An 18,623-nucleotide genomic window follows, 5' to 3' on the forward strand; every position below is an offset into this window, starting at 1 on the left:
TATTCGGCTTCCTAACGTATCCATACTATGTTCAAATACATGCGGTAATTTCAATGATTATATTTTTCATTGCTAGGCAGTCAATTTAATTTTTTTCACAGTGCTTTTCCTCTTTTCACAGTGTGTTGTGTTTTTGTTTCTGTCCATATTTTAATCATTTTAAGTATACTTAACTCTATCAGACTGTTGGATTATCTTTAGCTCTTGTGGGTTAAATCCTGATATTAGTTGTGTGTGCTGACTCTTGATCATTATGAATAGACTGTTTCTTTATATAATTTATAGTTTTGAATTGTGAACTCATTTCAGGGCCTTTATCTGTGGGATTTCCTATGAGGACTTGATTGAAAGTGGGTCCCCTCAGAGCCATTTCTCTTTTGCTTCTGCCGGTTACCAAGGATTATTTTAGGCCAGTAACAAGTTTTCACATTAATTCTTATCTTGGGCATTTTGGATCTGTTCAAGGTAAAGCAAATTCAAACTCCAAACACAGATGTGGTGCAGGCGTCCGGTTACAAATTCTCAGGGTATGCTTTTAGCCCCCTACCAGAGCCTGGACCAAAGCTATCACACTTTGTATCGGCTGCCTGTCCTGCTAGGCACATTGCTTCCTGGTCCACCCGTCCTTGAAACTGTATGACCATGGGGGGTGGGAGTGTCCTGACTCTGTGAGGGGGCTCTTAGCTATGTGTCCTCCATACATGGGTTCAGGGCCTCTTTTTCTGATCCCCCTTTGTGGGTGAACACCCAGGCCCCTGGATTACTGAAGCCAAGGACTCCTTCCAGGGCAATCGGGGCATCAGCTTTCACATATTCTCTGCTGGTTGTCAGCTCCTTCTTTGCTTCTGGCCCCTGAGGATTTCCCTTCTTCCTTGCGAGCTCTGCCATGTATTTTATTTATTTATCTATTTATTTTTTATTTTTTTTATTATTTTTATTTATTTGCTGTACGCGGGCCTCTCACTGCTGTGGCCTCTCCCGTTGCGGAGCACAGGCTCCGGACGCGCAGGCTCAGCGGCCATGGCTCACGGGCCCAGCCGCCCCGCGGCACGTGGGATCTTCCCGGACCGGGGCACAAACCCGTGTCCCCCTGCATCGGCAGGCAGACTCTCAACCACTGCGCCACCAGGGAAGCCCGCCATGTATTTTAAAGAATTCTGGTTATATTTTACCTAGTTTGTCTCCATGGCTGTAGCAGGAGGGGGTTTCATGTTATAGAATCTGCCTCTATGAAAACTGGAAGTCCCTTTTTAGACTGTTTACATCACAAAATGTTGGGTTTTGTGTAATGTGTAATATTTTCCATTTCTAGGTCAACTCAGATTCCTCTGATTGATTAGAAATAACTAGATGGTTTTCAATGGCTTTGCATGGTGTGTTAAAAGTAGGGTTTTCTCAAATAATATGCTTTCCATTTCTTTCACTGCTACTCTAACCAGAACTCATATCTTACGTACACAATGTTCCTTTTTCTCATCGGACTTGTATTGAACTGTAAAAGCTAAGCTTCAGAAGAGGAAGAGATCAGGCCCTGGACGGTCTTGTTCTACAATTTGCAGTGGGGAGATCTGCTCCCCTGGGAGCACCATTCTCAATATCTAGGTAACTCAGAAGCCAAGTTAGTAGTCAGCAGGCAATTTGGGAGAATATAAATAAAGAGAAGGATATCAGAGGCTCCTGGGAGGACTAGTGTGTCTTGGCTCAGAGTAGATGCTTAAGAAACATCTCAAGGGGACTTTCCCTGGTGGTCCAGTGGTTGAGACTCTGTGCTTCCACTGCAGGGGGAACGGGTGTGATCCCTCGTCGGGGAACTAGGATCCCGCATGATGTGGGGCCCACAAAACAAAACAAAACAAAACAGGAACTCGCGGAACCATCCCTACCCCAGTATGGGGCAGACACATTCTCCTGGTGACCTGGAACCATCAGGTAGGGTCTCCCTTCCTTGTACAGCTCCAGAGAAACAAAAATGCTTACACCTTCTTTCCCTTTTTCATATCTTCTGTGTGAACCAAACCCAATGCTTGATTCCCGTGATCAGAAGCTGCAAACTGGCCTCTAGAGGAGTTTCTAAAAATGGGGAAATTTTAAAATACTTTGATCTGGGGAAACTTCACATCGTGATCCAAGGTTTCAGCCCCTCTGGAAGGATTGGAACATGCGGCAATTAAGGGCCCACATTCCCATTTGGCCTTGGACTGGGGAGCCAGCTGGCCCTTGGAGGGGAACTTGCTCTTCAGATCTTGACAGTCTCCCTGCCCCCTGTGAACGTACACCTGGCCTGATTCACACAGGTACGCTGCCTGACCCCCAGGGGTACGAGCTTGTGACCCAGCTGTTCTAGCATTACTTGGGCCTGGCAACCAATCAGTTCATGAGGTGATACCTTCTTTCATTAGTTTCCTGCCCCAGTGACACATTCTGCACACTGAGGTTATACTTGGGTGTGTCCCAGGCCACCATCCACAAACACATCCCAGACATCTCAAGGTGAGTCATTGCCACAGATATTTGTTGATTCTTGCTAGTTTCATTTTCAAAAGGGGCTCTGTCTCTAAATTTGAGACACTTTTTAATATACTGACAACTCCCCAATTTTTTAATATATAAAAAATTCATATAAATATATAAAAAATATAAAAAATTCATATAAAGAATTCTGCTTAGGGGTCATGAGAGTGAGCTTAAACCAATTTTATTTCGTAGATGAGCCATGGTAATGATGAATACATGTTAATAGCTGACATTTATTGAGCACTTACTGTGTGCCAAGTACTAGACTAAGTAATCCCATTCAGGCCTCACACTGCTTTAAGTGCTTGTATTTCCATGATCTAGTTTACAGATGAAGAAACTGAGGCACAGAGAGCTGGGGCGAGGATGAGTCGGAATTCAAACCCAGACAGCCTGACTCTGAGCCTACCCGCTGGACTACCTTGCACAGCTGCTTCTAATGCAAAGACCCCCTCACGAGGGTCAGGGGTTTCACAAACATTGCCTGAAGTCTCATAGCAACCTGTGGGCTTCACACAGCAACCTGGCCACATTAGAATCAGCTGAGAAGCCTTTAAACCATACCCAGGCATGGAGCAAATACCATAATGGGTTACCATTTGGGAACTCTACTGAAGAGTAATGGAAAAGTTCTGCACTATTCTTGTAGTGTTTCTGTTCATCTGAAAGTTCATCAAAATAAAACAAAGTGAAAGTAAATAAAGAATGTAGTAGGACGATATTAGCTGACCTGAAGGGATTTCTACAGGAATTGTTGATAGCAAGAGGTGTTAATGAAAGTGTTAATAACAAGATCCAGAAACATATGTGTGATGTGATCCCATCTGTGTACAGCAAATAGTGACAAAATACACACAAGCATGCCTATATATCCTTACAGGAAGATGGAATGGAATATGTATGATACATTTTAAAAATTCTGGATCTCAGTCCCCAGAGATTCTACTTTAGTTATTTAAGGGTAGGACCTGGGCATGGGTATCTTCTTTGCACCTTCCTTAGATCAGGTTTCCTAAATTTGCGGCACATTAGACTCATCTGGGAGGCTTTAAAAAGTCCTGCAGTCCAGGCCACAGACCAATTAAATCAGGCTCCCTGAGAGTGGAGCCCGGGCGTGGGTGTTTTAATATTCCCCCAGGGCATGTCATTTGCCAAGTCTGAGAACCAGGCAGGGCCCCTCCTGAAGCCAGGGCTGAGAATCACTTCCAGGAGGGAAGCGAAGTCTGGTGTGCAGCATTACTATGTGATAGGCAGTTGATGTCCATTTCAGTCCCGGGAACAGCCCATGGGTTAGGAACCGGTTCCCCAGGAGGCTGGTTCTAGAGATCAAATAGCCTCCCCAAGGTCACAGGGCTGGGAGATGGTGGTGGGCATCCTGATCTACTGTCCACAAGGAGGGTGATGCTAGCTGCTTCGGGAAGGTTTCATTGCCTCCCAAACTCTCCTTCCCAAGATCATGGGAGTTGAAATTCCTTTAGTAAAGATTCATTACTTTGGGTTCCTCCACCTAAGAGCTATTAAAAAACAAAGCAAATATTCCTGGGAAGAATTGCATGTTAATCAAATTTTTTTTTTCTTTTTAAATTTATTTAATTATTTTTGGCTGCATTGGGTCTCGGTTGCTGCGCGTGGGTTTTCTCTAGTTGCGGGGAGCGGGGGATACTCATTGTTGCGGTGTGCGGGCTTCTCATTGCGGTGGCTCCTCTTGTTGTGGAGCACGGGCTCTAGGCATGCGGGCTTCAGTAGTTGTGGCTCATGGGCTTCAGGAGTTGTGGCTCATGGGCTCTAGAGCGCAGGCTCAGTATTTGTGGCGCCTGGGCTTAGTTGCTCTGCAGCATGTGAGATCTTCCCGGACCAGAGCTCGAACCCGTGTACCCTGCATTGGTAGGCAGATTCTTAACCACTGCGCTACCAGGGAAGTCCCTGTTAATCGAATCTTAATGTCTGCCCAGTGAGTGCTGGGTGTTTCGAAAGGAGGAAAAGTTAGAGAGATGCTCAAACATGGGGAAAGAATGTAACGTAGGGGCTGTAAATCTGACCTTGTCATTTTTCTGCTCAAAATCCCTCCATTCACCAGACTCCCTTTGTTAAAAACGCCAAGTGTCATCCCACCTCTAGGCCTTTCCTGCCTCATGGAACACTCCCAGACTCCCCCTCAAGGTGATTTTGGACGCTTCACTTACTCATGAAAGAGAAGGGCCTGCCTCTCAGGCCCGAGGCCAGTGTAAAGCCAAAGAATAAGGAGGCAAGAGAGGTGAGCTTTGGCAAACATTGCTAGGGTTGGGGGTTCGGGGCATCTAGATGCAGGCATGTGGCAGGAAAGCAGGACACAACATCTTTGGGCTAAGGCATGGGGCCCCTATCCCAGGAGGGTTGGAGATTGGGTAGAAGGGACACCTCAGACATGGGAGTCAGAAAAACAGAGTTAGAGTTCTGCCTGTCACTTTCCAACAGTAAAATGAAGGCTAGGATGACAACCTCCTTCTCAAGACTGTGGGGAGGATTAGATATAATACAGGTAAAACACCTAGACTGTATATAGTAGGCCCTTAGCAATGTCAGCGGGACAGCATGCCAAAATTATAGGCATGTGTCATGCGTTCTAGGACCAGGGCTGGGATGAACCTTGACCTGGTCCCTACATCTTTTAAAAATTTTTATTTCATTGTGATAAGAACACAACATTGGACCTAACCTCTTGACAAATTTTAAAGTATGCAATATGGCATTGTTAATTATGAGCACAGTGTTGTACAGCGGATCTCTAGAACTTGTTCATCTTGTGTAATTAAGACTTCATGACCACTGATTAGAAATTCCCCTATCCCCTCACCCCCAGCTCCTGGCGACCACCATTCTACTCTCTCTGATTCTGTGAGCTTGACTGTTTTAAATACTTCATATAAGTGGAATCGTGCAGTATCTGTCCTGTGACTGGCTCATTTCACTTAGCATAAATGTCCTCAAGATTCATCCATGTTGTTCTATACCACAGGATTTCCTTCTTTTTTAAGGCTAATACATCATTGTATGTATAGACCACATTTTCTTTATCCATTCATCTGCCATGGATATGTAGGTTGTTCCCACATCTTGGCTATTGTGAATGGTGCTGCAATGAATCTTTTTCTGTTGATGAGATTTACTGAGTGCTTTTTACTATAGGCCAGGAACTGGTATAAGTGCTTTATATATATTAGTGCAGGGAAAACTCACAACAGCCCTATGAGGTAGATGCTATCTTTATCCCCATTTACAGATGAAGAAACTGAGGCCCACTTAGTATGGGCCATACCGTTAGTGGGTTTTAAACTGGGGTTTGAACCCAGGCCATTTGGCTCTACAAGCAGTGATCCTGATCACTGTCATACCGAGAGTATTAAAATCATAATAATGATCATGATTAAGAGCAAACTATGTGTCAAGCACTGTTACTGGCAAGGTGAAGATGAGGCTATGCATCCAGATGAGCAGCAGGGTTGCCCAAGAGAACAGTTAATTCCAGAAGTAACACTTCATGATTTGGAGAAGAGGGATGGAGAGGTGGGTTGTGGTTAAGAGTGGGGCAGAGTGGCCCAGGGGAAAATAATCTTCCACAGCTGTGATATTTGCCTCCATGCATCTCTTTGGTTCATGCAGTTTTCAAAGCCAGACCTTTTCCTATTGCGGAGTCTGATAGGAGTCTATACAGCCTTTGCACTTGGTTTTTTTTGTTACTACCCCCAGCTATTTCCCTTTGTCCTGCTTTGTGCTTCAAAGGGTCAGCTGGTCCCCAAACAGGTGCTGGTTTTTCAATGTCCTTTTTAAAGGGTCATACAAAGTAAGCCAGCATCACAGTGTACACTGTACCTCCTTGGTCTGTACTTGTTTTAACAGCTCTAGATTGCATTGGATTTGTGGGTGGTAGCAGTGTACCAGGGATTTATTGGGTTGCAGACACCTAAATACCTAAGCTTTTTCTTTTGTTCTAAAACCACATGTTGTGAAGCTAAGTCGTCCGCACCCTGTGTTTGGGAAGTTGTTTCAAGATGGGTCTGGGACATAAGCGCAATGAGCTTTGGGAGAAGATTAGCACTTCTTGTGGTCTAGCAGCAAGAAGTAAAACCAGGACCAGCTTGTTGTACTTTATCTGGTGGATTTGGATTAGTTCCAGGCAGCCAGTGGCTGGAAAATTCTTGAGAACTGGGTCTCACTCCTCTGAGTCTCATCAGAATAAGGAGACACTAGCACAGAACCTGGTCAAGGGAACAGCCCAGAGTTGGGGGCTTACGTTTTAAGGTCTTTAAAAAAGCTGCTCATTTGATTCCCCTCCTCCTTGCCTATTTGATGTTGATCTAAATGAGACCCGGCTGTGCAGTTAGGCGGTGGAGCTGGGAAAACAAACCACCAGCCTCAAAATCAACCTGGGCCCATTTGTGCTATTTTCAGGTTAAACCTCCCAACAGGGCTCTCTGTAGTGACACCACCACCCGATGCCCTCAGCGCGCCTGAAAAACAACCGTCCAAGTCACGGGCAGTCAGCCATCTCCATAAACTGACTAACAGTACACGGAAGCTCTAATGCCATTTATTTCGCAAGGGCAAAATCAATCGACTTTCCCAGCATCCTGCAACTTTATTGAACTCGGATGCCGCTGCGGGATACGTCGCCGAACTCTCCTTAATTACGTATTTGGCTGTTTGCAATCGTGACTCGGCGCTGCAGTCGTGATATCAGAGAAGCGGCCTCTTCTCAGAAGCCTGCAGTAGTAGCGGCAGCAGCGGCAGCAGCGGTAGTTTTCCCGCCCTACCGACTGCTCCCTAGTTGCGAGGTACTGCGCTAAGCGTGCCACCGTGCAAGTCCCGGGGGTCGGCGGCTGCAGGGGCTCGCAGCCATTGTGGGGTGGGCGCTCGCCTAGCCGGCGTGCTGACACGCCCTCTCGGCTCTGCGACCCGCGGCCAAGGGATGGGGGTGGTGCTCGCGGAGGAGGCTCGCGCGGGGGTTGGATCCTCCCCGCACCGCCCGCGCGCCTGCCTGCTCCTCTCTGCAGCCGGCGCCCCACGCGCCTCGCGGGCACGCGCTCCCTGCCCCGCCCGCGTGCGGCGGCCTCACGGCCCCGGGCGCGCGCCCTCCCCGTGCCTCCGCGGCGGACGCACGGCCGCGAGCGCGCGTGCGCCCCCGCGAACGTCCCCGGGAGCCGAGCAGGAGCGAGCGCTGGGGCCGGTCGCGCAGGACTGAAAAGGAGGCGGCGGCCGCGGCTGCGAGCAACAGATCCGGGCTCCGCGAGCAGACCCGCTCTGCTGTTGGGCGGTTTTTTTGTTTGTTTGTTTAATTTCAAAAACATTTGTTAAATTAGAAAATCTTGCATTTTTAAATGGCGCTGGCCCTGGGTCAGCGGGTGGTTTTCGCTGCTTCAAGATGGGATTTGCCGTTTCTGTCGTCGGCACCAGTGGTGGCCTGATTGTCAGTCTTCTCCGGGCATTTTTAAGGCCAGGAGCTGAGCGCTGCATGTAGGCGCCCTACAGAGCGGTTTGGCTTTTTAAATTATTATTCTTATTTTGGGCAGAGAACAGTCGATTCTCGGGCATTCGTCCTCTGTGGAGAAGAGGCTGCGAGTCGGCGGTGGGTCGCTCTGAGGCTGAAATTCCTCCCGGGGTGAGCGATCCTCGGCCCCGCTCATAGTCCAGGCAGCCCCGAGTGTGTGTCCTGTCCCTGACGACGCCGGGAAAATGGAGGCTGTGATTGAGAAGGAATGCAGCGCGCTCGGAGGCCTCTTCCAGACCATCATCAGCGACATGAAGGTAGGACGCTGGGGGCGCGGCTGCGGCGGCGGCCGCCGCGCACTGACCTCGCCACGGGGCTTCGCCTCCGCCCTGGGCCAGCCGCCCGGCCCTTGCCTGCGCCGTGGCCTCCGGCCACCTGCGGCAGCGCTCCGGCCCGGGTGTCACCTGCTCACCGGGGCGCCGCTCCGGGCTCTGCTGGGTCACCGGGCGGGCGGCTTTTCTGGGGGTATATGATGCCTCCTGACCTCTCCCCGCTCATTGTCCCAGGGGACGGCACCGTCTCATTTCCCTGGGGGCCCAGGGCCGCGGCTCCAAGTTTTCCATTGTCTGTCGCTGGACGGAGTGTCCGCGACCCGCGGAGGCTGGATGCCTGGGCGGACAACTGATTCCCTGGGGTACAGGGCGGGGGCTCTTCCCAGCCGTGGGAAGGAGCCCCCCGACTCGAGAGACTGGGAGGGACCTCCCTCTCCCTTGTTGGCTTTCAGGTCCACCTGGGGGAGATCTGAGCAAATTAGGTATTAATTAGGCTCTTCCAAAGCTGGCGAAGGAGTGCGTGCCTCCCCTCGGCCCTCCCCCGGGGCGCGGAGAAGAAGTTCCCAGAGCAGTTTTGCGGGGACCCCACTTCCCCTGGCTGAGGCTCCCAGCCTGAGGTCCAGACTGGGGCACCTTAAACAACTGTATCACCTAGCCACCCAGCACAAACAGACTCCAGGTTTTCTCTTGGAAGGATTGTGGAGACTCAGTGTGTGTGTCCGACCGCGCGCGGGCGCGCGTGTGTGTGATGGGGGCGGGGAACAACACCCTGGCATTTTCCTGCGAAGGGTGGGACTGGGGATAACCTGATCCTTGGATGTGGATTTTCTGTGCACAGAGATAGACCAGGGCCCTGTGTTACTAATCCAAAGGAAATGTATACGAGCGGGCTGGCTGGAGGTGGGAATTGGGGGCGGTGGGCGGATTTTTTTTCATGTGTATTTAGGGAGCTTCTCTTTGGCTGTAGCCCAGCCCCAGTTTGCCTCAACAGATCCGGGGAGGTGGTGTTTAATTGAAAGCTCGGCTTCCAAAACGAGTGGGCAGGTTTGGAAAGCTGTGCAGCGGGTGGGTGTGGACAGCCCCTCTTCAGCCGCTGCCTCGGCGCCTGCGGGAGCTTTTGTCTGTTGAAGTGTAAGGTTTGGAGAGGGTTCGGCCTCGGAGATGGACTTTGGGAAGGAATGCTCAGCTGTCATGGCCTGTTTCCCCCTCTTAGAACCAGCTGCCACCTCACCCGGGGTGAACTTTTTCCCAGGTGCCTCTGTCCTGGTCTTGTCCATTTTGAAATCCCTATCCAGAGCCTGTGCCTTTTGTCAGAAATTGACATCCGTGTAGCCTTATCTTCAGCGGGACCCTGCTTGCCGAGGAATGCCTCTAATCCAACCCCTTGGAATTAGATGGATTATTCCCTGTTCAAAGACAGCCCTTTCATTCCTTTGCCCCCAATCCACATTGAATAATTGAAGTGCTCTTTTGAGACAAAGCTCGGTGTTCCCTCTGTAGACCCTGGGGTCTTTCTTGTTAACTGAAATTCTATAGGCCTTATAATCAAACAGGATTTGGTTTGAGGCACACGTGTATTCTGATCACCAGGGGAAGAATTCGAGATGGGTTGGGAGAGCTGCTTGTGTTTTTTTGGAGGGGAGAAATGGATGTTTCCAGTCCCTCTGTAGTAACAAGAACCCAGTGACCTAACCCATCGACCCACTGCAGTCCCAGAGTGTTCACATCCGGAGTTTTTTCCTTGCTCTTTGTTCCTTAATCCAGAATCTAGGCTCAGTTCTTCCAATTTACAGGTTTGAACTCAAAGCCCTTCAGAAAGTAACTCACTTGAAGGTAGGCCCTAATGCTTTCTACCTGCCATCCCGGGACTGTCCTGCAGCGCTTTCTGCCTGGGGGATTTGTGGGTGCTAAGGTGGCATGCTTCTCCCTCCCCAGGATTCCAGTTAAAAATACTTATTTAATGCCCTTTTAGTGCTGGATCTATAGTTTGTGGTTCATGAGTTCTTTCCCTTTGAATTGAGTTGGGTTTGTTCAACATCCTGTTGGGAAGACATTTATTTTAAAGGTTTATTTTGTTTTGGCAGTCAGAGATTTTAAAAGCGAAGTGGAGTGGAAGATGAAAACATGCTTTGGGGTCTGCAGAATTTCAGACTTTTGGGGAATAGAGAGATAAGAAGGAAAAAGAGAGGGGCGGTGTCTAATTTCCAAGATTGTTTATGCTTAAGACTGTTTTCGTGGAGTTTTCTTTTTAAAAGGCTTCTTCATGGAGTAGATGGCAGTGACATTTTAAAAGGGAATTTTAAAATTTGGGCGTTTAGGATAAGCAGTGTATAGTATGCTTATGCATGGAGTTACCAGCAACAAAAGTCAATTTTTAATATCTGAAATGGGCTGTCTTTCTAAGGACCTGCTTATCCTCCTTTTCACTTCCTTGAACTCCCATGATAGGTTTATGACGCCTTTGGTTCCCTTTCTGTTGGCTATGAAGGACACATGTAAATGTTGGAAACCCATTTGGAATGCCATCTTGAGAACATTTTCAGGTTATTTGCTCAGAAGTGTTATTGGAGTCGGGGGGGGGGGGGAAAGGGTAAGGAAAACTTTTTTTTTTTAAAGTAGCATTTGATTCTCCAAAATGTACAGCAGCACAGGAAGGGAGTCAATTTCCTCTTTGGAAAAAAAAAAAAAGAAAACAACAAAAAATGGAGTAATTTCAAGGCCTAGCACCATCCATCTTCCCAAACCAAAGAACCTCAAGACATGGAAAAGCTGGAGAGGATTCTTTGTGCATTCTTCTAACGATCTTTCATCTGGCTAAGTCCTGGGCTGTCAGGGTGTGTGTTTTATCCTTTTCAGGGGGTCGGGTGCAGTGAAGAAACCCTCACTTTTCTTCCATTGGGATCCTGCAACAGCTGTTAAATAACTTATTGATTCCTTGATGAGGGAAAACCCTGTGGTTTTTTCCTTTCTTCCATCCTACTCTGGTGGTCACTAATGAATGGTGGTGTGCAAAATCGCTTACTGGCTGCCCTTCCGCCGTCCGCATAAATCAGGTTGTCTGGAGTGAGCTGGTCCCAAAGGGAAGGGGAGACTAGGGATTCATGTGGCTGGAGGCAAGGGCCCATCGCCAGTTTGTTTAGGGGACAGTAGCTTGGAAGTGACTGTGGAAGGCCAGATGACTGACTTCTGATGTTTAAACACTGTTGATTGCGTTAAGGAGATCCTGGAATCTTTTTGGAATTTCTCTCCAAGTCCCGGGAAAGACAGGCTAATGCTTCAAACAGCAGATTTGTGCCATTACTTTTTCTTTTTTAAAACTTGAGCTGTAATGAATATATGACATTAGTTTCGCGTGTACGACATGCTGATTTGATATTTGTATTTTTAAATTTTTTTAGTTAAGTAATTGAACCAGCATGTAGAATTTAGTGATGTTTGGAGAGCTTTTAAGACCAGGAGACCCTGGCCAAACTTGAGGGCAGCTCAGCCTGTAGATGCCTGTCTTCTTTTAATAACTAACTTAGTTTTAAAAAAAATAGTTGGACGCTAAAATCAAATATTTTCCTCAGCCTTGTTGCTCAAGAATCAGCATGTCAGGAGCTGCATTGGGCCTGATGCAGGGAGAACTTTGTACTGGGTTGGAGAGTGTGTTCGGGGTTGTATAATGTGACTGGGGGTGAAAAAAACACCCAAGCACACCTTGAATTCTCCACCCCACGTCTCACTTGAGGCAGGGGTGTCCTGTTACCAGCACCTGTGCCGAGCAGAATAGGGGCCTTGTTCAGTTTTCCTCCACCGCCCCCCACCTCTGTTTGCCACCAGTATCCTCTCTCCTAAGTTCTACCTAAAATTAGACCTGCTTAAGGGACTTCTTGAATTCCATGGAAATCTTTTGTGGTTCAAAGACATGTCATGATATTTTTCCTTACTTATCACAAGATCAAGAATGTGGGCAGTGGATCCAGCACTGGATAATGATTTCAGGGTTGTTTTTCACCTCTACTGTTTTGCTTTGGCTCTGGGGTGTCTGTCAGACAAGGGGTTCACTTCCTCGGTGTTTATTGAGGGCCTGCTGTGTGGAAGGCCTTTTGCTGGGCTGTGAGGAACTAGCGATCCACAAGGGCTGCCCTTGGAGAGTTGCTTGTCCAGTTCAATTCAATATGGCGGTCATGAAGGAAGGGCTGGTAGTCCAGCCTGGGGAGGGACATCCGTCAGCCCCTGCAGGCCTTCCTTTTGACTTTTCAAAAAAAAAAAAAAAAAAGTTTTCTCTAGGAAGGTAGCGAAAACCCAGCCAAGGCCTCCGCCAGTGGCCAGGTGCTCTGAGGGAGGCAGGCTGCTCTGTAAACGGTGACACACAAAGGTAGACAAGCAAAGCCCTTGTAAAGTACAGATGGGCCCCATGTTGCCTTTTCTCTTAGCAAATGGCTGTGTTTGTCCAGGCTTTTACAGCTTCCTCAGTTTAGGCCTGTGGGAGAAGAAGGAGAAGTGAAGATGTCATAAAACCAGCGGCAGGGAACTGCCCAGAATGGTGCCTGTTGAGAGATTTAGGGCCTATTCTCTGTAGATCAATCTTTGGGGGCTTTTAGGTGCAAATCTTGTCGAGGTTTGGGAAGAAGTCATTTTTTTTGGTCTTGGCTTGAGTGTCTCTGTGGGGAAAATCCCTTGTACGTCATATTTAACCAAATTGTTGTTTGATGCTGTGAACGTTTACGTTCTGAGATCCTAGTTGGTAATGCCCCAGATGGAGAGAGAAGGTCATTCGCAGTCACGGTTTGCATGGAAGGTAGGCTGAGTTTGAATTTTGCCCGGTTCAGCTATCACCTAGTTCTTTATGAGAGTAACGTGAACTCATAATCCTATAGTATTGATTGAGCATCAGTGACATTGCAAGCACCGAGCTTGATATCAGCAAGTCAAGATACAGGATTCCTGGTTAAATTTGAATTTCAGAGAAACAGTGAACAAGTTTTTAGCACAAGTATGTCCCACCCACACTCTGCTGCTGACCTCTTGGCCTCGGAACTCTTTTGCCTCTTGAGGGAGGGAAAAGGAAAAAGTGAAAACAATGCCTGTCCATTTGGCCAGCTCACTTGAGGTTAAAATGCTTGGAGGGTGAAAAGGTTGAAACTGTTGATCCATTAGGTGCTTTATCTATAATTTTCATCTAGGCTTTTTCCATCTTCCTAGGGACGGTCGAGAGCTGGCCAGATCCTTCTGTAGCAAGACCATTTAGATGTTTATATCGGGTATGGAAAAATGAGATCATTTTGAGTTTGCCATTACTTCTTGGAACCGCCTTCAGGACACTTTCCCCTAAAACCCACACCTTTGCAAAACCCACACCTTTGCAAAAACAAAGAAATACCTCTCCCTGAACCAAAAAAAAGCCAAAGGACAGATTCAGCTGCCTAGGACAGCAGACAATACGCATTTGGGACTCCTGAAAGGGAGCCGACCGATGCCTGAAGCCGTTTAACTCAGATTGCAGATTGCACTGCCGATTCGGCCTTATTAAGTAGCAAACCAGAGAGACAAATGGAATAAATTAATTGGATGAGCATTGAGGAAGCCCATTGTATTTGACTGCCAAGGTTCTCCCTCGAATGAGCTGGAGAATGCAGAAGGCTGCATCTGAGTGTGTGTTGTGCGCGCGCACGTGTGTGCGCACGCAACACACATATACACATATGCATATACAGCCCCCCTCCAAAAGCAAAACCAAAATCCACCCGGCGTAGATTCCAGAGCAGCCCACCCATTATTAATGTTTCCCACCTCTTAGCCTAGGGAAGACCTTGGCATGGGGCTGTGTCGTCTGCCGCTTCCCAATTTAAGATGCTCTTGGTGCCACCTGGTCCGTGGTAGGTGCTCTGTAATCATTGCATGTAGTGAACAGGGGGCAGCAAGGGACTCGGTGAGAATCTACTGGGCGCCAGGATTTCCCGTCATCCTCACCATCATCCCCGCTTTACAGATGAGAACACTGAGGCTTGGAGTCGGTAATTTGTTTAATGCCGTGGTGAGGTGGGCTGGCATTCAGACCTTGGTTTATTTGACCTTAAAGCTGGAGCTCTTTAGAGCATGCCTAAGGTAGAGAGGGGGCTGTGGATTTATTTCCACAGCATTTTACTTGCCTGAGTCTTGCAGGAGGCCCAAGGAAGGAATCAAGGTCACATCTCTGTGCCTGCAGCCTGGAGGTGTGAGCCTGAGCTGAGATGCTGGGAGAACTCTGGGGGTGGGGGTGGTGCACAGCTCCCATCTGGCTGTCACTTTTGTGGAAATGGTTTAATTTGTGATGTATCGACATATTGTGGCTTCCTTCCTTCTCCCACTTACCAATCTTCTCTGACAGACAACCTGCCTTTCCCCTCTCCTCTCCTTCCCCTGGGTGCGCAGAGAGGAAAGTCACCTCCATCCTTGGCTTCTGTCCTTGTCCCCATACAAAGCACCTGCAGTCTTCTCCGTGACTGGCCAGAGGGCTGCCTTTATGTGTCTGGGGAGCCCATTGGTCCCTAAGGTTGGGTGACTATGCCCATCGGTCCCCCTAATTATATGAATTAAACAAATTCACCCGGAGATCAGTTACTCCTCAAAGAGAACTCCTTGCCTTGAACTCATATTATGTCCAGCCCTGGAACACTCTTGTAAAAGGACTTTCCATATTTAATTATTTCCCGGTCACCCTCGAGTTGGGTTGAGTCAATCGAACCATTGCAAGATTGTGTTTGGGGAAGTTGATGGAATTGCCAAAAAACCTCCTTTCTGTGCTGATTTCTTGGCATATATGACCTTGGTCATAGTTTCTAAGTGGTTTTTCTTTTCCTGTCTAGTTTAAGTGGGTGGAAAAAAAAATCAGTGGGGTGCCTTTTGAGCTGTGTGTCTTTTTATTTGCTTCTCCTCAAAGAATTTGGACAGTAGTGAAAGTATTAGCTTGGTCAGCACCAGCTGCCTCCCGAATCCTGGAGGTGGATGACTGGTTTGGTGGATGGAAGGTTTTGCCTGGGCCTCCCTTCCCTGCCACCTCCCACAGACGGGGGTCTGGCTGGAGGAGGAAGAGGCAGTTCTGGGCAGGTGTGCCCATTTTGGTAGAATGGGCATGGTCACAGGGATGAGCGCATTGGATTCCCTGGGAGCCATAAGACACTGATGCCTGGACCCTAATTCCTCAGAGGGTCTGTTTCAGTGCTTCTGGAGTACATCCTGGACATTAGGATTTTTAAAAGCACCCCCAGCTATACATAGTTTAAGCACCCTCAACGTGTTTTCTCAGTCTTGCCTAAGTCTGAGTAAAAGCATCTTTACATGGTCACACAGCAATGAGAATATGCTTAACGCCACTGGGCTTCAGGATGGTAAATTTTATGTGTATTTACTACAGTTACTAAAAATAAGAATAAATTTTTAGTGAAACAACATTAAAGTGAACACATTGGAAAATAACAACAGAAAAAGCATCTTTAGAATCCTTGGCTGTTTTTAGTTGATCTGTAATAGTCCTGTCCAGCATGATTTTCTACAGTCATGGAAATTGTCAGATACATTAGCCACTAGCCACATGTGACTTTTGAGCACTTGACGTGTGGCTAGTGCAACCGAGGAACTGATTTTTAAATTTTATTTACTTGTAATTTGTTTAAGTTTAAACAGTCATATGTGACTAGTGGCTACATATCGGACAGTGCAGATCTATAACATACCACCTAAGTAAAAACAGTGTGCTTGCTTGGCAACACGGCTTCCTGCCCACATTCTGTTTCCTCCTGGCCACATCACTGCCCCTAAACCCCTCCTGTAGAAATTCTGGAGCTATTGCTGACCTTGGAGTCAGAGAGGTCTGGTTTTAAATCCTGTGGGCAAATTTCTTCATCTCTGAGCCTCATTTTCCTTTTCTGTAAAATGGGTCTCATAAAGTACCCATCTTATAGGGTTGTTGGGGGGGATTCTGAAATGAGATCGTACTTGTAAAGGGTTTCACACGGTGCCTGGCGTACATGCACTCAGATGTTAGCTGCTGCTGTTTTCTGTTTTCTGTCTTGCAGATTTGGGAATGAAGTATTCTGAAGTTTTGAAATCAGTAATTATCTCCACCACTTCTTAGGGCAAACATGACCCCACCCTTTACTGAGCTGTATTTAGAGCTTGCAGTGAAGTTGCAGGAAATGGAGAAGTTTAGTTTTTTTTTTTTCTTGCTGAGTAAATCACTCCTGAGTTCATTATAACCTCATCTGGCTCAGCAGGGCCTATTGGCATTTCTCTGTTTGCAAACCCTCTGTCTGTATATAAAGGCAGGGAAGGGCTGTGTACCTGGCGGAGGTCCTCAGGGCCTTTAATTTAATGCGTAAAAGAAAAAAACCGTTTAGAGATGTTTACACCAGTGTAAGGGGAGACTGAGTTGCTTCATAAGGGCCATCTTTTTCTGTTCACCTTGTTTGAGTCGCTCCTTCTTTTTCCGGAGTGACTACCAGAGAAGTGCCTCATTTGCCTCTAGTCTGCCTTTTAGCAGCAGCTTCGTACTGGCTTCTGTCCCTTCCCAAGACTTGGCCATATTTGGGTTCTTCCTACCTGCCTACTTGCTGAATATGGCCCACCTGTCTTAGCCAGGCCTTGGGGACCACCTGTGACTTGGCCCAGCAGAGTGACCTGCTCTGTGCCCAGTGTCTCCCCGCCTGGATTCCCTGGCTTCTTTGAACACATCCTGTGCTCCTCTTTCTTGCTGTTTGTCCCGCTTGGAAGAGCTTCTGTGCCGTTTTCGGCATTATCGAAATCTTTCTCATCCTTCAAGGCCTCACCAGAAAGTTACCTCATTTCTGGACCCTCGTCTGCCTACCAGGTCAGATGCCCTTGGGCATTTTTCCAAGTTCATGTTGATTCTACCTAGTACTTACTACATTCTACCTTAAGTGGTTGCCCTTGGGCTTTGAAGCCTGGCTCTGCCACTTCCTAGCTCTATTACTCTGGGCAAGTTACTCTTGTTCCTTGACACTTAACTTTCTTACCTGTAAAATGGGTAGAGTAATACTCTTCTATTAAAGTTGTGGAGGATTAAAAGAGAAAATATATGTAAAGGGCTTAGCACAAAATGAATGCTGAATAAAACTCTCTTAGGTATCTATCGGAACCAATCTAGTAATTTCCAGCAGAGTACCCTGCTGACAGCGACACTCAGATGTTTCAGAAAATATAAGAAACATATATCTTCACTTTGATAATGCAATAGACAAGAGTGAAACGCTTTTCAGCTTTCAGCGTGTAAATAATTTGAGAGAACACAGTATACATACTCAACAAATATGACGACTGCTCTGGGCCAGGCACTGCTGGGGGGTAGAGATACACCTATGACCTTGCCCGAAAATTGTTTAGTCTAGAGGAGGAAGAGACAAGTAACTAGAAATCCGTGTGATCTGTGCCATGATAGATGTCAGCACAAGAGTTTGAGGGGGGCCTGGGGAAGGCCTCTGATTCTCATTTGGAGTAGGAAGACAGAATCAGGGGGAGGCTTTTGATACGGGTGACCCCCAAGCTGAGACCTGAGTTTTATTTTACTTACTTAACAAGCATTTTTATGGTACAACCAGGCACTATTCTAGTGCTTTACAAAGACTCTTAATCCTCCCAACAACCCAATGAGGTAGTTATTCAATACTAGTCCATCTAACAGTGAGGGAATTACTGCTATAATTCCCATTTTGCAGATGGGGAAATTGAGGTGCAGAACGGTTAAGCCATTTGCCCCCATCTTACAACTATCAAGAGGTACAACTGGGAGTTGAGCCCAGGTAGTCTGGCTCCGGAGTCTGTACCCTTAATCCACAGTGCTGAGCTGTCTCTCTCAGCATTTTAGGATTTCCTTTTCAGATTCCATAATGGGTGTATGTTATCAATTACTTTGAAGATTATTCTACCTATAGCTTTAGGACTCAGGATGAACCAGAAAAAGCAAGAAAAATCTAGGCTGTCCTCTGAGCTGCTTCAGGAGGCCCAGGAGGCCTCCCTTTATTTCAAAAGGAGTTGGACCCGCCAACGACATGAAGTTGTTGGGCGGTAGACTCAGCCGGGGGCCGCTGATTCGTCAGCAGAGGAAAGTATGTGGGGGGCAGGCGGGGTGTGGTTCCCAAGGGTCTGACACAGTTGTCCGAGGTGACAACCACATGACGTATGTTTGTTTTGCTGGAGAAACCCCCTCTGTCAGGGTCGCCCCAGTAGTGGCTCTGCAACCCACACGATTGCACCTCAGGAAAGGGGGCTGTGTGCAGTAGGAGGCTGGAAAGGCTTCGAGATTAGTTCACAGGGAGACCTCAGTTTCGCTTCTG

The 18,623-nt window shown here is 47.6% G+C and overlaps 1 protein-coding gene across 7 annotated transcripts in view; it reads left to right on the top strand.

The window, feature by feature from the left end:
- Nucleotides 1-7,650: 7,650 nt before the first annotated feature.
- The window catches only part of MTSS1 (MTSS I-BAR domain containing 1), a 163,008-nt gene continuing 152,035 nt past the window's right edge, over nt 7,651-18,623 (top strand). For 2 of the 7 annotated variants that reach the window (XM_029222972.1, XM_029222974.1), the window contains exon 1: nt 7,665-8,295. In XM_029222972.1, the coding sequence (XP_029078805.1) occupies nt 8,224-8,295 (72 nt within the window). In that variant the 5' untranslated portion in view covers nt 7,665-8,223. Of the gene's footprint in view, nt 8,296-18,623 lie in introns of all 7 variants that reach the window. The other 5 variants (XM_029222975.1, XM_029222976.1, XM_029222971.1 and 2 more) reach the window with 4 other exon arrangements.

Source organism: Monodon monoceros, unplaced genomic scaffold (genome assembly GCF_005190385.1).
Source record: "Monodon monoceros isolate NGI ecotype Baffin Bay Population unplaced genomic scaffold, NGI_Narwhal_1 Super_Scaffold_14, whole genome shotgun sequence".
Taxonomy (NCBI): domain Eukaryota; kingdom Metazoa; phylum Chordata; class Mammalia; order Artiodactyla; family Monodontidae; genus Monodon; species Monodon monoceros.